Source organism: Mytilus californianus, unplaced genomic scaffold (assembly GCF_021869535.1).
Source record: "Mytilus californianus isolate M0D057914Y unplaced genomic scaffold, xbMytCali1.0.p SCAF_4, whole genome shotgun sequence".
Classification (NCBI taxonomy): Eukaryota; Metazoa; Mollusca; class Bivalvia; order Mytilida; family Mytilidae; genus Mytilus; species Mytilus californianus.
The window spans coordinates 37,982,169-37,999,026 of NW_026262690.1; the positions used below are offsets into that span (position 1 = coordinate 37,982,169).

Sequence of the window (16,858 nt, forward strand, 5' to 3'; positions counted from 1 at the left end):
GAAATGTATTGCTTGCAGGGTTTTTTTTCTGTGTTCCCATGGCTGGACGGAACTTTTACACTACAAATGTTATCATAAATTATGATATTGTAACTTTTAAATGAAGTACCTGGGGTTATTTAGGAAATTTGTCACTGATAATGGAAAGATGAAGCAGACGATGAAACATGTCGTAAGATGTTGTTGTCCAAACTTCGGTTATTTCCGTGGTACAATAAAATTTAAATAAACTACACAAGTTACTAAAATTTCTAAATTCTTGTTTTTGTAAACAAATAAAAATTCATGTCGTATTTAACATCGAATTTATTCCGTTTTGTCCCGTTTTTTCAAGATCGCGATTAAACGAGAATCTGGCAGCCATTAAAAATATAAGGGTTAAACTAATGTCATGACAATGTCCTGACGGATATTCCAATGCTAATTTCGTTTTCATTATTTGAAGAATTAACTTTATATTTGAAGCCAAGCAAGAATACAATATTTATTTAATAAGGGGACGAAGTCCCCTATTACAGTAGAAAAATCAATAAAAAAAAAAAAAAAAAAAAAAAAATCGGGAAAATTTCCCGAAATTTTCATTGTACTAATGAACTCAAAATCGTTAACTTTTTAATTTTCAGACTTTTTTATTTTCCCGCATTTGCGCAGAAATCTACTTCCTTTTTCCGGTCTCGTTTGCATGAGTCTTTGAGTAACATATATATTTATCAGTCTAGTAAAATATAGGAAGGAACGCAATACCAATTCCATTTTCAATAATTCCTTGAATGGCTTGATATGAAAAAACGTTACCTGATAGAGTTTCTTTGTTTACATTGAATATGACGTCATAACATAAATAACGTCACAACTAAAATTCCGAACAACAGAACCGAAATCGGAAACGTAAGGGTATTTCCGTTTCTTTTTTGAACAGATTTTGAAGTTAAAATATGTTTGAATTAAAAAAAAATAATTCATACAGACTTCGTCCCCTTTCACAGGTAACGCCTGCCTCATATTAAATATACGGGGAAAAAAAGAAAAAAAAATTTTTTTAAGAGTTAGATAACTTGACTTGACCAACTTCGAATTTTTTTTTTTAAAAATCGTACGAGATTTAACGAGAGTGACGAAACTTTTTAGATTGATCATGTAGAGAGAGTTATCGTTCTTTATTCCAATTCGATGCTTCTACCATAAGTGCCAGCTAAAGCTGGCATATTATAAGGGGACGAAGTCCCCTATTACAGAAGAAAAATCAATAAAAAAAAAAAAAAAAAAATCCGGAAAATTTCCCGAAATTATTGTACTAATGAACTCAAAATCGTTAATTTTTTTTTTGGTCACTTTTTTTAATTTCCGCATTGGGCAGAACTCTACTTCCTTCTTCCGGTCTCGTTTGTCATGAGACTTTGAGTGAAATATATATTTATCAGTCCAGTAAAATATAGGAAGGAACACAACAACAATTTCATTTCTAATTATTCTTTGATATGAAAAAACGTTACCTGATGTTAGCGTTTCTTTGTTTACATTGAATATGACGTCATAACTAAAATAACATCACAACTAAAATTCCTAACAACAGAACCAAAATCGGAAACGTTACGGTATTTCCGGTTTTTTTTTTAACAGATTAAGAACTTAAAATATGTTTGAATTAAAAACATTAATTTATATAGACTTCGTCCCCTTTCACAGGTAATGCCTGCCTCATATTATAATAAGTACGTCTGAACCAGTGACAACTCTACGACAGATTTTATCCATCGGATCACCAGTGATGGTGATACAAGGCTGAAAACACATTCTGTATAAATAATTCGTCTAAATAACAGCCCAACAATGTTAGATCTGTAAATTTGCGGAAGCAAATTTTTTGTTCTATATTATATATATATAAATTTGTTTTGCATGCACAAGTATAAAAATTGCGGTTTTTATCCCACGAAATCATAGGTTTGAACTTTGTTTTCAATTTAGACTTGTTTATATCTATATTATGTATATATAATTAATTAAAAGACTTTTCTGTTTGTATAATGCTTTTATGTAAAGGGGAAACTGTTATGCGTGTGTGTGATCCTTTTTGTCTCTTTGACCATAGATACAGTTACAGGGTAGATAATAACGTTCTTATGTTGCTAACGTAGAATGCTATTTTTCGCGAAGACGCGACAAATAACGTTTATATTTGCCGTAACGTCGCCTATTATAATATCGGAAATTCGCTGAAAATTAAGAAATAATTCATGGGGGCTTGAATATATCGTGATTTTACCACGGGTTGGCCCTTTATGACAAATATTTTACCCTGAGCGATAGCGAGGGGTAAAATATCGGCATAAAGGGACAACCCGTGGTAAAATCACGATATATTCAAGCCCCCATGAATTATTTCGATTCTAATAGGACAAATACGGCAATTGTTTTGGATCGAAGCGCTCTAGATGAACGCATTATTTGCCGTTCCCATAAATAAACGCACTATTAAATTGACGTAAAAGACCGGAGCAAACTGAATAAATGACATGCTTAAACTATTTACAATAACATGTTTAGATAGGTTTGGATGAATCTAAATGATAATTGTACTTATATGTCTTATATGTATACAAAAATGGCTTATATAACACATTTTTGCATCGTTTATTTACGTTTCCTTGTTGTGATGATTTTCGGTTTCACAAGCGTGTATTTTCCCGTAAAATGCTTATATTCTTACGTCATCGTTCTATGACGTCGGGTAGCTCATTCATAAAAAACCATGACGCGGGAGTACGATTGGAACAGCCCAAACAATATATCCATATTTTACCACGGGTGTGTACTCAAAGCGTTTGAAGAACGTCATGTTAGAATCGACGTTATAATATCGGTTATCAGATGATCCCGCGATTCAAAAACGGGCACCATGCCTTTCCAAAAGAAGGAAGAGAGAGAACGGAGGGATAATGTTTCCAAATTAATGTCTCAATTTCATGTAGACAGGAACAAGATTAGAAAAGAGAAAGAAATTGAGAATTGTGGCCTGTTTTTATCTTCATCACCGTATATTTCATGGCAGGATGGGAGACGAATCGTTGAACTAAATGTGCTGGCAATTGCGTTACGGTCCTGTACAATGTGTTCTATCCCCTACATTTGCATAATACAGAATCAGAAAAAAGACAAGGACTTGGAAGTTACCTCAGCGTTCGTTGTGCAGAATGTAACTTATTAAATACAATCCAGACAAATAAGACACATGTTAACGGTTCTAAAGGCCCTGGAGTGTTTGGCATTAATACAAAAACCGCAATTGGTAAGTTTCAATGATATAAGCACATTTTGCGACACTCCAAGATGTTCTGTGTTTAATGTAAGAATATATCATACAAGTTTTAGACCAATATTACTTTTATATGCCTCTGAGCTGTCACAGAAATACTCAACAATCTCCTGCATCTTTCAAAGCTTTCTTTCTACAATACTTTATGTGTCATGCTGACCGTAAGTCTGTCTGGCAGGGTTCATCTGAACCTGACCTCATTTTCATGGTTCATTGGTCAATATAAAGTTTTCACTGTTTGTTCGGTTTCTTCTATGACGGTGTGGAAGGGGTTTTACAGAATAGAGAATAATGGGCTAAAATATAAAGAATAGAGAAAAATGGACCAAAATAAATTAGAAAAGATAATAAGGAGGTGCTTAAATATAAAGAATAGAGAATAATGGGCCAAAAGTATTAAGAATAGAGAAAAATTGCCTACAAATAATAAAAAAAAATACAGAAATAAGGATCCCCCATCCCTACCCTCTTTTGTACGCAATAGTTCAACTGTATTTGGTGTATGGAATGATTGTAAGGTGTACACGTATTTCTGGCTTGGTTTATCTGACCTTGACCTCATTTTCTTGCATCAGATTAACATTATGTGATACTTGTAGTAAAACTTTATATTAAGGACTATCAACATAAAATAAATGGTCAGTAAAGCAAACGAGACATTTTAGCGTGTGCACTCTTGTTAATTTGTTAGAGGTGAATGAGACAATTATTTATGTTATAAACAGTGACTTATCTGTTCGAACCTTTTATTTTCGGGTATGAATAAGTGTTCATATAAATTTTCGGACTAACAGATTCTGGATTAGGAGCGCGACAATTCAATAAATTAGTTACTACAATGGGAATACCTGGGATAACTGCAAAGACAATCAAGCAAAGATAAAGAGAGATAAAGATTCCAATTTATGATGTTGCCAAGGATTCATGTTTAAGAGTATTTAAGAGGAGATAGAATGTATGAGGTAATAAAGAAAACCATTTAAAGAGTTGTTTAAGTACATGTAGCGGAACGAATAGAGGTCCCATTTGCCTGTACAAAAATATTATAAATATATTGTAAACGTATACAAATGAACTACATGTATGTTTATGGCAATCCGTTTTTATATTTATTTCATTCTCAAGATAAATTATAAAGTTAATTTAATAAGATATCTTATATGGTTAATTGAATAAGATATCTTATAAGGTTAATTAAAAAAGATATCTAATAAACTAATTGAGATACATGTTAAATATAATAAGACATCTTATAAAGTAAAGAATTACTGACGACTTAAAAGGAATCGAACAGAAAAAGGCTAAAGAGGTCAAAGAGAATCGTATCGAAAGTACAGTTTCGTCATGTTCCTAGCAGTTTTGAAGACAATACATATATCTTTAAAACTGACGGTCAAACAAGTCAGTACCACTACCAAAAAATAAACACTGCGACCAGGAAATAATATCATACAGCTACGCGGTTTCTGCATATTTTTTTTAGTCCTGTACAAATGTCAATCGTGCTGTGAATAGATATAAGAAGATGTGGTATGAGTGCCAATGAGACAACTCTCCATCCAAGTCAAAATTTATAAAAGTAAACCATTATAGGTCAAAGTACAGTCTTCAACACGGAGCCTTGGCTCACACCGAACATCAATCTATAAAGGGCCCCAAAAATTACTAGTGTAAAACCATTCAAACGGGAAAACCAACGGCTAATCTATATAAAAAAACGAGAAACGAGAAGCACTTATGAACCACATCAACAAACGACAACTACTGAACATCAAATTCCTGACTTAGGACAGGTGCAAACAATTGCAGCGGGTTAAAACGTTTTAATGGTACCAAACCTTCACCCTTTCCTGAAACAATAGTGTAACATCACAACATAGAAAGAAACACTATAAAATATCAATTGAAATGGCTTAACTCAATCAAAAGACATATTAACACCAGTGAACATATACTGAACAAATAAATTTGATCTATGATACAGTGTAAATACAAAATAAATAAACTGAGGGAAGAATAATTAAAGTAACATGTTATACCGCTGTGAAATGTTAAACAATTTAAGAAAAACAATATGCTTAAACAAAAAAAATATCAAGCAAGTTATATTTTACCTTTATACTATAACAATTACTACTAGCCTTTTCTTGAAACGCGAGTAAATGCAGTAATTGTCCCCCGCGCACGCTTTTGTGGGGGGGGGGGGGGGGGGGGAAGGAAATACCGGGCGTCCGTCGGTCCCTCCGTCCGTTCTTGTTAGCGCTCTCACAGGTACAGTTCTTGTCAGATTTTATAAAACTTGTACTAAGTGGTGGCCGATCGACTTTTTTAAGAGTTATGCCCTTGGTAATAATATATTTTTGGAAAATGACCTTGTTAACGCTCTCACGAGTACAATTCTTGCAGATTTTTATAAAACTTATATTATAGGTTAATATCAGCAATATCTCGGACAAGTTCTATAATGTAGGACGATCAACTTTTTTTAAAAGAGTTATGCTCCTTGGAAATAATACATTTTTGGAAAATGGCCTCGTTAGCGCTCTCACGGGTACAATTCTTGCCAGATTTTTATAAAACTTATAGTGTAGGCTAATATCAGCAATATCTCGGACAAGGTCTATAATGGTGGACGATCGACTTTTATTCTAAGAGTGATGCCCCTTGGAAATATTGAGTATATAGAAAATTGCATTGTTAGAGTCTTTATGTGTACAATTCTTTGAATTTTATGAAATTTATATAATAGGTTTATATCAGCAACGTATTTAAAACTTTGAAAAACAGTGATGATCAAATATTTTTTAAGAGTTATGCCCCCTGGAACTAATAATTATAATGTTAATCACACTGCATTTGCTCTGAAGCCTTCATTTCTGTAAGATATTTATAAAAAGTTTAAAAGAACAAAAAAAAAAAAGGATTTTTTCTAGTTATTGCTGTTGTACCTTTGATAGATAAAATATTTGCAACACGGGGACATTGGAACTCTGTTCTTTTGTTTATTTATTGGTACTAACAGAAAATACACAGATACAGATTTGTATGATCTATTTATTTAATACATGTATGATGCTCTTGATGGGGTTTCTACTATCCTGCATTAATTAATGTGTTTTAAATACATTTTTTGGAGTGTTCGTTAAAGTTTTATCTTTTCTATTCGGTATTAATTTTGAATGCTGTTAACAATTATATATTTTTTTTGGACCAAAGTACTTGTATTCTGTAATCATAATTTTTTAGATTATACTTCTTTTCTGTAATTTGTATTTCATTATTTCTACATCTAAAGCCTTTACTCTCTTTTAAAATTTTGGACTCAATGGTTGTGCGGTTTCCCATATATCAGCTTTAACTCACAGTTCTTCTATTTTTTTTAGTAAGAGCATCCCGCAAGAAGAGTCAGCCACACCAGAAGGTCTAAAGGCTAAGTATGATATGTGCTGGCAAAAATGAGGATCCGGGAGATCTTATAATAGTCCGTCAGGGATTGACTCCATCTTGGGGCAACACACAGGCAAAGTTATTAGGTTTAAAGTTTGCAGCACTCTTTGTAGAATATGTGATACTGCATCAACGTAATGAAAGGAACCCAAACCGCATGATTGTCCACGTAATTGGGAAAAAAGTGTAAAGGCAACGGAGGCTGACACGGCTGTGCGACTTTTGAAAATACTAGAAGAAACCACTGGAATACAAGTTGATACTCTAATTATGGACGATGACGCATCTCCGCTTTCAAAGGTAAAGCAAGCTCTTGGTCATGACGTTGATAAGTGGAGCGACATTAATCACTCTACCAAGTCTTTTTCTAATGCTCTGTATACACTACAAAAAAAACACAATGTTTTTTCAAAATATGTAATTGGTTACTTTACGCGTTGCTTTAGCTATGCAGTTAAACATAACAAGAATGACACGGAACATTTGAGGCAAAATATTCTAGTAATCGTGCCGCACTCTTTTGGCATAAATGAAAATTGTGGATCGTGGTGTAGTGCGTCGGACAATCATAAATACAAATCTTTACCTAATGGAAAATGTCTGACTGGGGATGATCTATAAAAAGATTTATGTATAACTTTTAAAACAATAGCCAACAACGCGCACAAATTAGCACCTTGTGGTTCAAGAGGTTGAATCCCTACATAACATTTATGGGTCTAAAGCTCCAAAACGAATATGCTACAGTAGCAGTGAGGCACTATGCATTCGAACAAGTGCATCTGTATCACAGAAAAATTTGGGATACACTTACATATCAGAAGTAAATATAAAGGCTGGATTGTCGAAAAATAAAGTTACAGTAAAACATGCAAGGGAGCTACAGACAGAGCGTAATAGGCAGCTAGCATATTCCGGTAAACCAGATGTAAAAAGGAGAAAAATTGATCATACACTGAATAAAACAGATAAGCAGGCAACCCTTGAAAAGAAAGAAGGCGATACCTACAAAAAACGGATATTTGCTTACAGAATATAAGTGAATGTACAGAAATTCCTCATATTAAATACAAGCCTGAACTTGAAAAAAATGAGTTATTTGATGGTTAAGTCGAGATATTTGATTTGGAAACGAGCTCACTGAGTGACGATTGTTGCATCTTACAGATCGCTGCGAAATCAAAAAAATCTGATTTCAACACCTATGTTCAACCGACAAAACCGATATCTGCAGCAACTACGGCAGTGACTGGCCTTTCATGTGGAGGTTCAGTATTATATTACAATGGAAATCCAGTATCAGCGTCTATACCAGAAGCGGCATTTCAGAGCTTTGTGTTGTGGCCTGACAATCAATCACCAGTATTACTTGTGGCTCATAATTGTAAAACATTTGATGCCAAACGATTGATGTTTAACATATCACAATATACTTGTTATAAGGCTTTTCAGGAATGTGTTATTGGATTTTCCGATAGACTTCCGTTGCTTAAGAATATTTATTAATTAGATAGTTATACCCAAGAATCGATTTATGAACACTTACCAGAAAATGACTACATTACCCAGAATAAATTATGTCTTATCTTTGGAAAGTATCATAAACAAGTCGGAAGTGGGGGCTACTTTAATTTGTAAATATTCATTCACAACAAAGTCTTTTATTAAACAGTCAAACTATTCGCTAGAAACAAAGCAAAGATTAACGACTTTTGACAACTTGAAAAATGGAAAGTTTGAGTCAACAGGAATTATCCACCGGATGGCAGAATCTGGGTTAAAGTTTTCTCATTTGAAGTTTGCCTTCGAAAGAAATGGATCAGAGAGCGTGAAAAAAATATTAGTTGAAAAGAGACTAGACGAAAAACCACGTGTTACCAAAAATAAATCTGTAATTGACAAAATATTGAAATATTTCACAATTTAAATGTGAACAGAGAATACACTTAAAATAGATATAAATGTGATAAAAAAAGTGTATAGTATATATGCGTGTTTTTTAATTTCTTTAATATTTGTGAAGTGGAAGGGACAAGTAGTATCATTATCACCCTTGTCTGTCCGTCCCGTTTGGTAAAGCGTTGCGTTTAGGTACATATTTTCGGAACCAAAAGTGGGTACCAGTAATAGTTACCAATAAATTACTCTTAGAGAGAATACAATTTTTTTTTTTTTTTTTGCATTCTTGTCTCCATTGACTACAATTGACGGTAAAGTTACTTTTGTTAAGTTTTGCATGTATTTCTATACACTCCATTTACAGAAACCAGATGTGCGACACATAGGGATTACAATCAGCATAATCAAGCAGCAGCATAAACTATTCAAATAAAGTTTGATATTTCAGAACGTAGAAGACATGGATGTTTCATGCCTTGTACACAGATACCTTATGTTTAGTTACTAAGTTTCTGTCCGTCAAATATCCATTGTCCTTGACCTAATCGTTATGGTTCGGTGACTGCTTGAATAAAAATTATGTTTTCTTTTCATGTGAAATACTCACTTATCATGCTTATTATGGTCGTCTGTATCTCAGATTCTAAAAGTAATAGGTCAACTATATTTGGTGTATGTAGTTATTGTTAGGTGTACATGTGCATGTCTGACTGGCAGTTTTCATTCGACCTTGACCTCTTTTTCCTGGTTCAATGGAAAATGTTTAGTTTTTGTGGTTTTGTCTATTTCTCAGATTCTATGACAATTAGGACTCTACATTTGATGTATGGAAGGATTTTAAGGTGAACATGTCCGACACTGGCAGTTTTGATCTGACCTTGCCCTTTTGTACATGGTTCAATATATATAGACTCCAAATATTTTTTATGGTTTTTGGTCTATTTTTTCAGTTACTTGAAGCAATAGGGCCACTATATTTTGCATATGGATTGATAATAAGGTGTTCGTGTCTGTCTGGCAAGTTTCATTTGACCTAGTCCTCATTTTCATGCCAGGTTCATTTGTCAATGCTAATATTGTATGGTTTTTAGTCGAGCCTGTGACTTCTGTCGCAGAAAGCTCCACATAGGGATGGTGATCCGGCGGCGGTGGCGACGCTAACTAACTACTTAAAAGCTTTATATTTTTAAAGGTGGAAGACCTGGATGCTTCATACTTTGTATGTAGATGCCTTATGTTATGAAGTTTCCGTCTGTCATATGTCCATTGTCCTTGACCTCATTTTCATGGTTCAGTGACTACTTGAAAAAAAGGTTAAGATATTTTGTAATGTTAATTTCTCTCTTATTATGAGTAATAGGATAACTATATTTAGTAGGTGCATACCTTGCAAGGTCCTCATGCCTGTCAGACAGTTTTCATCTGACCTCGACCTCATTTCATGGATCAGTGCACAAGGTTAAGTTTTCGTAGTCAAGTCCATATATCAGATACTATGAAGCAATAGGTATACTATATTTGGTGTATGGAATGATTGTAAGGTGTACATGTCCAACTGGCAGGTGTCATCTGACCTTGACCTCATTTTCATGGTTCAGTGGTTAAAGTTAAGTTTTTGTGTTTTGGTCCTTTTTTCTAATACTATATGCAATAGGTCAACTGTATTTGGTGTATGGAAATATTTTACAATGTACATGTCAATCTGGCAGGTTTTATTTGACCTTGACATCATTTTCACGGTTCATTGCTCAGTGTAAGTTTTTTTTTGTGTTTTGGTCTATTTTTCTAAAACTATAAGCAATTAGTATACTATATATTTGGTGTATGGAATGATTGTCAGATGTACATGTCCAACTGGTAGGTGTCATCTGACCTTGACCTCATTTTCATGGTTCAGTGGTTAAAGTTAAGTGTTTGTGTTTTGGTCTTTTTATTTTACGATGTACATGTCAGTCTGGCAGGTATTATTTGACCTTGACCTCATTTTCACGGTTCATTGCTCAGTGTTAAGTTTTTGTGTTTTGGTCTGTTTTTCTTAAACTGTAGTCAACTATATTTGGTGTATGGAATGATTGTAAGGTGCATTTGTCTGTCTGGCAGGTATCATCTGACCTTGACCTCATTGTCATTATTCATTGGTCAATGTTAAATTTTCATGGTTAAGTTTGTTTCTTAGATACTATAAGCAATAGGTCAACTATATTTGATGCATACATTGATTGATTGTAAGGTGTACATGTCTGTCTGGCATGCTTTAGCTGACCTTGACCTAATTTTCATGGTTCATTTGTCAATGTAAAATTTTCATGGTTAAGTTTGTTTCTCAGAAGCTAAAAACAATAGGTCATTATATTTTGTGTATGGAATGATTGTAAGGTGTACATGTATTTCCGGTTTGGTTTATCTGACCTTTGCTTCATTTTCTTGGATCATGTCAAGTTTATGTGATACTTGTAGTAAAGCTTTATATTTAGGATTATCAACATAAAATCAATGATCAGTAAAGCAGGAGAGACATTTCAGCGTGTGCACTCATGTTTTCAGCTTATCAGATTAAGTATATGAAATGATAGGTATATATTGTGTATGTTTGTTAAACTTTGTTTGGCAGATTTCATATGACTGTGACCTCATTTTTATGGTTCATCTGTCAATGGTAAGTTTTGATTTGGTCTGTTTTCCAAGTACTAAAAGCAATATAGGACACTATATTTGGTGTATGGAATGAATGTTAGGTGAACATGTTTGTCTGGCATGCACTACAAACAGGTCAGAGTCTGAAAATACCATATTTTGTACTCAACCAGTAAGGTCGAGCACAGGTTTTACTTTACAAGAATCGACAGTTCTTAACCGTACTTGACCTTTGTCTAGACTTTACTTAATAAGTCTGAATGAGTACTTGATAATCTTGGTATAGTCTGAATATGGTCTCGACAAATGCTCGACCAGGTTTGAACAATGCTCGACCAGTCTCGACTCAGTCTTGTCCCATAAATTTAGTCTCAACTCAGTCTGAATCAGCCCTTCTATGTCAAGTATATATTGATCTTAATTAATGCCAGGTTATTTGATAATTTAGTTTATTGGTTTTATATTTAATTATTTGACTAAAAGGTAAAAAAAGCTAGAATTTTCAGTTCGGACTAAATTCATATGAAATTTAAAATTTTCTATAACGTTTTCAAATTAATTTGGATTTTAAAAAACTTGACAGCTAACTCAATCATATATTGATCTTACAAAATGCCAGGTTATTTTGTAGTTTGGTTTATTGCTATCTAGTTTAAGAATTTAATTAAAAGGTAAAAAAGCTAGAATTTTCAGTTCGGACTAAATTCAGGTACCGTAGTCACCTTTAAAAATTTCTATAACTTTTTCAAATCAACTAGGATTTTTATACAACTCTACAGCTATCTCAATTATATATTGATATTACAAAGTGCCTGGTTTTTTTTGGTAGTTAGGTTTATTGCTGTCAAATTTAAGGATTGTCTAAATTCAGATAGTCACCTTTAAAAATTTCTATAACTTTTTCAAATTAACTTGGATTTCAATAAAACACTACAGCTATCTCAGTTATACATTGATATATATACAGATAGATGGACTGATTCAGACTAAGTAGAGGTTGAGTAGAGACTGGTCAAGCATTTATCAAGACCATATTCAGACTATACCAAGTACACAATCAGACTGATTAAGTAAAGTCTAGACCAAAGTCAAGTACAGTTAAGAATTAAATACTGTCATTATTATGTTGAGCCTTGTCAAGAAAAATCTGTGCTCGACCTTACTGGTTGTGCACAAAATATCGTCATTTCAGACTCAGCAGTTTATAGTGACCAAAGAGCAGAAAACAGCCGATGGCCACCAATGGGTGTATGGTTAATGCTTAGACTTTTTACATGTCCCATTCCAAACGATGCCTAGTTTGCACCCCCCTTTTCAAAATCCTTGATCCATGGCTGGCAATGGGAAGAACCGTAACAGTGTACAGTTTAAAAGTGTTTACTGTACTCATAATTTCCACAATTACGATCCGACCTCAAGTCGTAAAAGCGTACGGAGCACAGCTGAAAACTTTGACAAACGTCACATATTTCAAATATTCATGGCCATATAGTTACTATTTACCATCATAATGTTTTGTATTGAATGGTATTGTATGATGTAATTACGACGAAAGAGATTTAAAAACTATTTCCAACCAATGTGACTATCGAAGCGATAAACTTGTTAGCCTGGCATCCTGACCCAATCTAATTCTTCGTCGATAAACAAGCCTACATAATGTTGTGTATTAATTGAACATTTTAAAGTTATTTGATTTTTTCTTTTTGGTAAGTTTTGATAATTTTTTACATATTAAGTTAGTGTGTCAGACCATGGTAATTAAAATTAAATCATCTTAATACAAGTGTTGTGTAGTAATACTAGTTCTATTATGATTTATTGCATTCTAGATGCATTAATGATTAGCTGCCAATTTCAAAAGTGACGACCCTTACCATGGGTTGTTGCTTTATAATGAAGTCATTGACAAAGGTTTTTATAAGTTGAAGTCATCTCTCCGATACATTTACTGTCGCGCAGTGAACCAGGATCCCAGGCTATTCAGATTCGATAACTAGAATTCTGATTGGTTGAAAAAGTCACAGGCAAAATCCTTCAGAATTGAACCTATATACGCATCATGATTAGATCTCGTATGAAATCAGAGAACTATATTTTAATTAGATTGACAGTCAAATTGACAGTATAGGTTGGACGGGGAAAGTGCAAGTGCACAATTTACACAATTTATTACCAAAATCATCTATGCCAAACCTTTATTAATCAATATTTGGTAAAATCTGCTAGTATATGAACAATTTGTTTCCTTGATGTTCAGCAGCAAATATTTTACACCTTTCAAGACGATTCCAACTATTTAAAAAAAAGCACAGACACATGTATTTAAAGCACATTTACTTTAAGTTTTGGATTTTGTATTTGATTTCTAGAGAAATTGTCAGGTTTATGAGCTTCTGTCCTTTTTTTTTGTTGCTTTAAAGTTGATAAAACATATTCGAAAGGCGGACTTTTTTTTTTTATTTGAAGAAGCAAAAAGTTCTAAGATTAAGCAGTGTTTCACGATTTAAAGTGAACAGTTGCAAATAGACTTACTTTATGCAAGATTTTGCTGCATTTCATAGCGAGCAATTCCCGCAGAAAATGTCCATTTCGATCTCCAGCGTCGTTCAAAATACAATTGACGGCAAGCATGTATATTTGTATGTTTTAGATTTTTTCATGCCCAACACAGGCAGACGAAGAAAAGGCTCATGGTATAATGGACCGTTTTGTGGAGCTTGGTGGCAACTTCATCGACACAGCAAATATGTATTGTAGAGGACAATCGGAACACATTGTAGGAACATGGCTTAAAAAGTAAAGCATGGCGTATTTAGTATCTTGTCATGAAAATTAATTCATCATGTACAGATATCTTAATTCTCCCTTGTACAATAACATCAATGAATAAGATTATACCGATCAACTAACTCTCTGACAATCCAACATTTTCCTATATATTTGATGAAAAGGAACATGAATTATTTAATGGAAACAAGAATCGTAACAAAATTCTATAAAAATAGATGTTAAGAAAATTTCTTAGTATATAGACAAGTTAGAGCTTTACATACTTTGTATAATGTTGACTGTATGCGGACCTTTTGATGTTTTTGTTTTGTGTCATAAGGATACTGTCGCCTCCACGTATGGCCTACAACTACTATTTTTTTTTGCTTCAAACATTTAGAAAAGCGGAATATTGAAATAATATTCCACTACTAGCAGTCAGATTGGTTCAATTTTGTCAAAATAAGCTAAAATTTACTTCGCTGATGTATTATTGGCTTTCAGGTCATTATTCAATCTCATTTGAATCCATAATTGATTTAAGCTTTGTTGGAGACGGTTTGGCATGTGTTTAGCATGTTATACAGAGATTGAAAATGTCAGCTGAAAAAGTGAAACTAGGGAAGGTAGCAGTAGAAAGACCGATTGATTCGACACGCAATAAAATCTGTCTTATACAGGTTATGAGTGAATGATTGACAGTTAATGTATAGTTTTTGAAAAATCATAAAAAGATAGTAATATTAATTTATGATGGTCTACATGAAAATTATTGTACATGTTGCAATTTATAATTGTATAGCGCACTGCAAAACATATAACATTCATTTTCGAAACATTATGCTTTAAATTATTTGACAAATTTTATATAAAATGTAAATTTAAAAAAAAAATCATGTAATCCAAATATGTTATGAAAATTGATATTAAATTGTATTTATCATTTTATTTAAGGAAGTCCAGAGACAACGTCGTTGTGGCGACGAAATGTCGTTTCCCTATGTCGACGGAACCAAACGACAAGGGACTTAGTAGACGACACATTATCAAATGTTGTGAAGACAGTCTTGAACGTTTGCAGACAAACTATATTGATCTTTATCAGGTATTGGACGTAGATTGTTATCTTATTCACGTAACAATATAAAACATATCATAATTTAATATCAACAGTTTTTGGGGGAAAAACGCGACTCGTTTTTCTTTTGGTAGTGAATTCGCCAGGCTTAAACATCACTAAAAATCGGGAAAAAATGTTTTCTCCTAAATTAGAATTCTAACTTGCATTTGACATATGATTTTTCCTTTCTTTCCTTTTCTTCTTTTCCTTTTTTGGTAAAGGTTGGCAACATTTTTAACTTTTCCATATTAAACATGATTATATCTTGCCAAAGTCGGACCTATTCAAAGGGCGAACAAGTGAACACATTACAACAACAAAAAAACAAGACAAACATGAAACAATCATTTTTCTTCTTCAAGTTGCATACTTGACCTAATGCGATTTCTAGCTGTATGAATGGTTAATAATAGACATTGAATTTAAGGAATTTGAGGTCAACAATTTCTGTGGATTTGTTGATTTTATCATACTCAGTGGCGAATCCAAGGGGTGGTGGGGGGTTCTGGGAGTGGGAACCAGTAAGAAGAGTGGGATTTCGCAGCACTTTGAATTTTTAGGGGTTAGGGGTAAATTTCAAATAGGAGTAACAGATGAATTTTGAAAGATAGGGGTAAGGGTTAAATTTCAAATAGGAGTAAGAGATGAATTTTGAAAGTTAGGGGTTAGGGTTAAATTTCAAATAGGAGTAAGAGTTGAATTTTGAAAGTAGTACTACAAAATTGAAAGAAAAACTATAAAGACTTGAGTACTATAGTATTATATTATGATGGCTTCGTTTGATAATGACGTTATGAGTGTTAATGCGTTTGAAGACTAGGCACAGGAACAAAATTATGAAGACATTTTAAAATGGAAAGACCTTCCCACCAGGGTAATTTACCAAATTGTAGAAGTGAGTGAAATAGATGGTAAGTTTGGTAAGAGTAGTATACTTACCATGAAAACTAGGGAAAAGGACACAACAAGGGTGTGGTCTTGCAGTGGGTTAAACAGAGAAAGGGAACCTTTAGAAGGTGCCGTTGTAAGAAGTACAGGGATTAAAATCAGTAAAAAGACTCAACAAGAGTATTTTTCATACGACTTGGTTAGAGTATAAAAATCTCCTACTTCTAGTTAACAACAATTCAATTTCCTACTTTCATTTTAACACCTCCTAGGTAAAAAAAACAACAAAATAAAACATTTAATTTTTAATCTAGCTAAACACTAAATTAAAAATTAGATCGTGGTGTAAAATTGGAAGTAGCGGTAAGGTTCATACCTCAACGTCATAATACAATTTACGTTGCGTTGTTGCTATACAACATTATCAGAAATTAGTCAGACTTTTGTTAGCGAAGAATTAGTCTGACATTGTCTTGTGACATTGTCAGACCTTTTTTTAGCGGGGAATTAGTCTGACGTTGTCAGACCTTCTTTAGCGGGAAAATTCGTTTTTTTTTCTTAGCGTCATAATACAATTTACGTTGCGTTGTCGCTATACAACATTATCAGAAGTTAATCTGACGCTGTCATACCTTTTTTAGCGGGGCTGTGTGTGATGGTTTTCGTAATACTTGTTTTTCATCGTAGTACGAGTCTAAGCATGTAAACTCTACGTCACTAATGTCATCATCATCATCCAAAGCTTTACTCACTGCATCTTCGATCTTAGATTTAGAGGTTCT

At 33.4% G+C, this 16,858-nt stretch overlaps 1 protein-coding gene across 4 annotated transcripts in view; it reads left to right on the forward strand.

Annotated features, from left to right (window-relative positions):
• Positions 1-16,858, forward strand: part of LOC127698288 (1-deoxyxylulose-5-phosphate synthase YajO-like) — a 68,780-nt gene that overhangs the window by 32,545 nt on the left and 19,377 nt on the right. For 2 of the 4 annotated variants that reach the window (XM_052201681.1, XM_052201684.1), the window contains exons 2-3: positions 13,950-14,095; positions 15,023-15,173. In XM_052201681.1, coding sequence (XP_052057641.1) covers positions 13,950-14,095; positions 15,023-15,173 — 297 coding nt within the window. Of the gene's footprint in view, positions 1-2,321; positions 4,279-6,699; positions 7,064-13,949; positions 14,096-15,022; positions 15,174-16,858 lie in introns of those variants that run through there. The other 2 variants (XM_052201682.1, XM_052201683.1) reach the window with 2 other exon arrangements.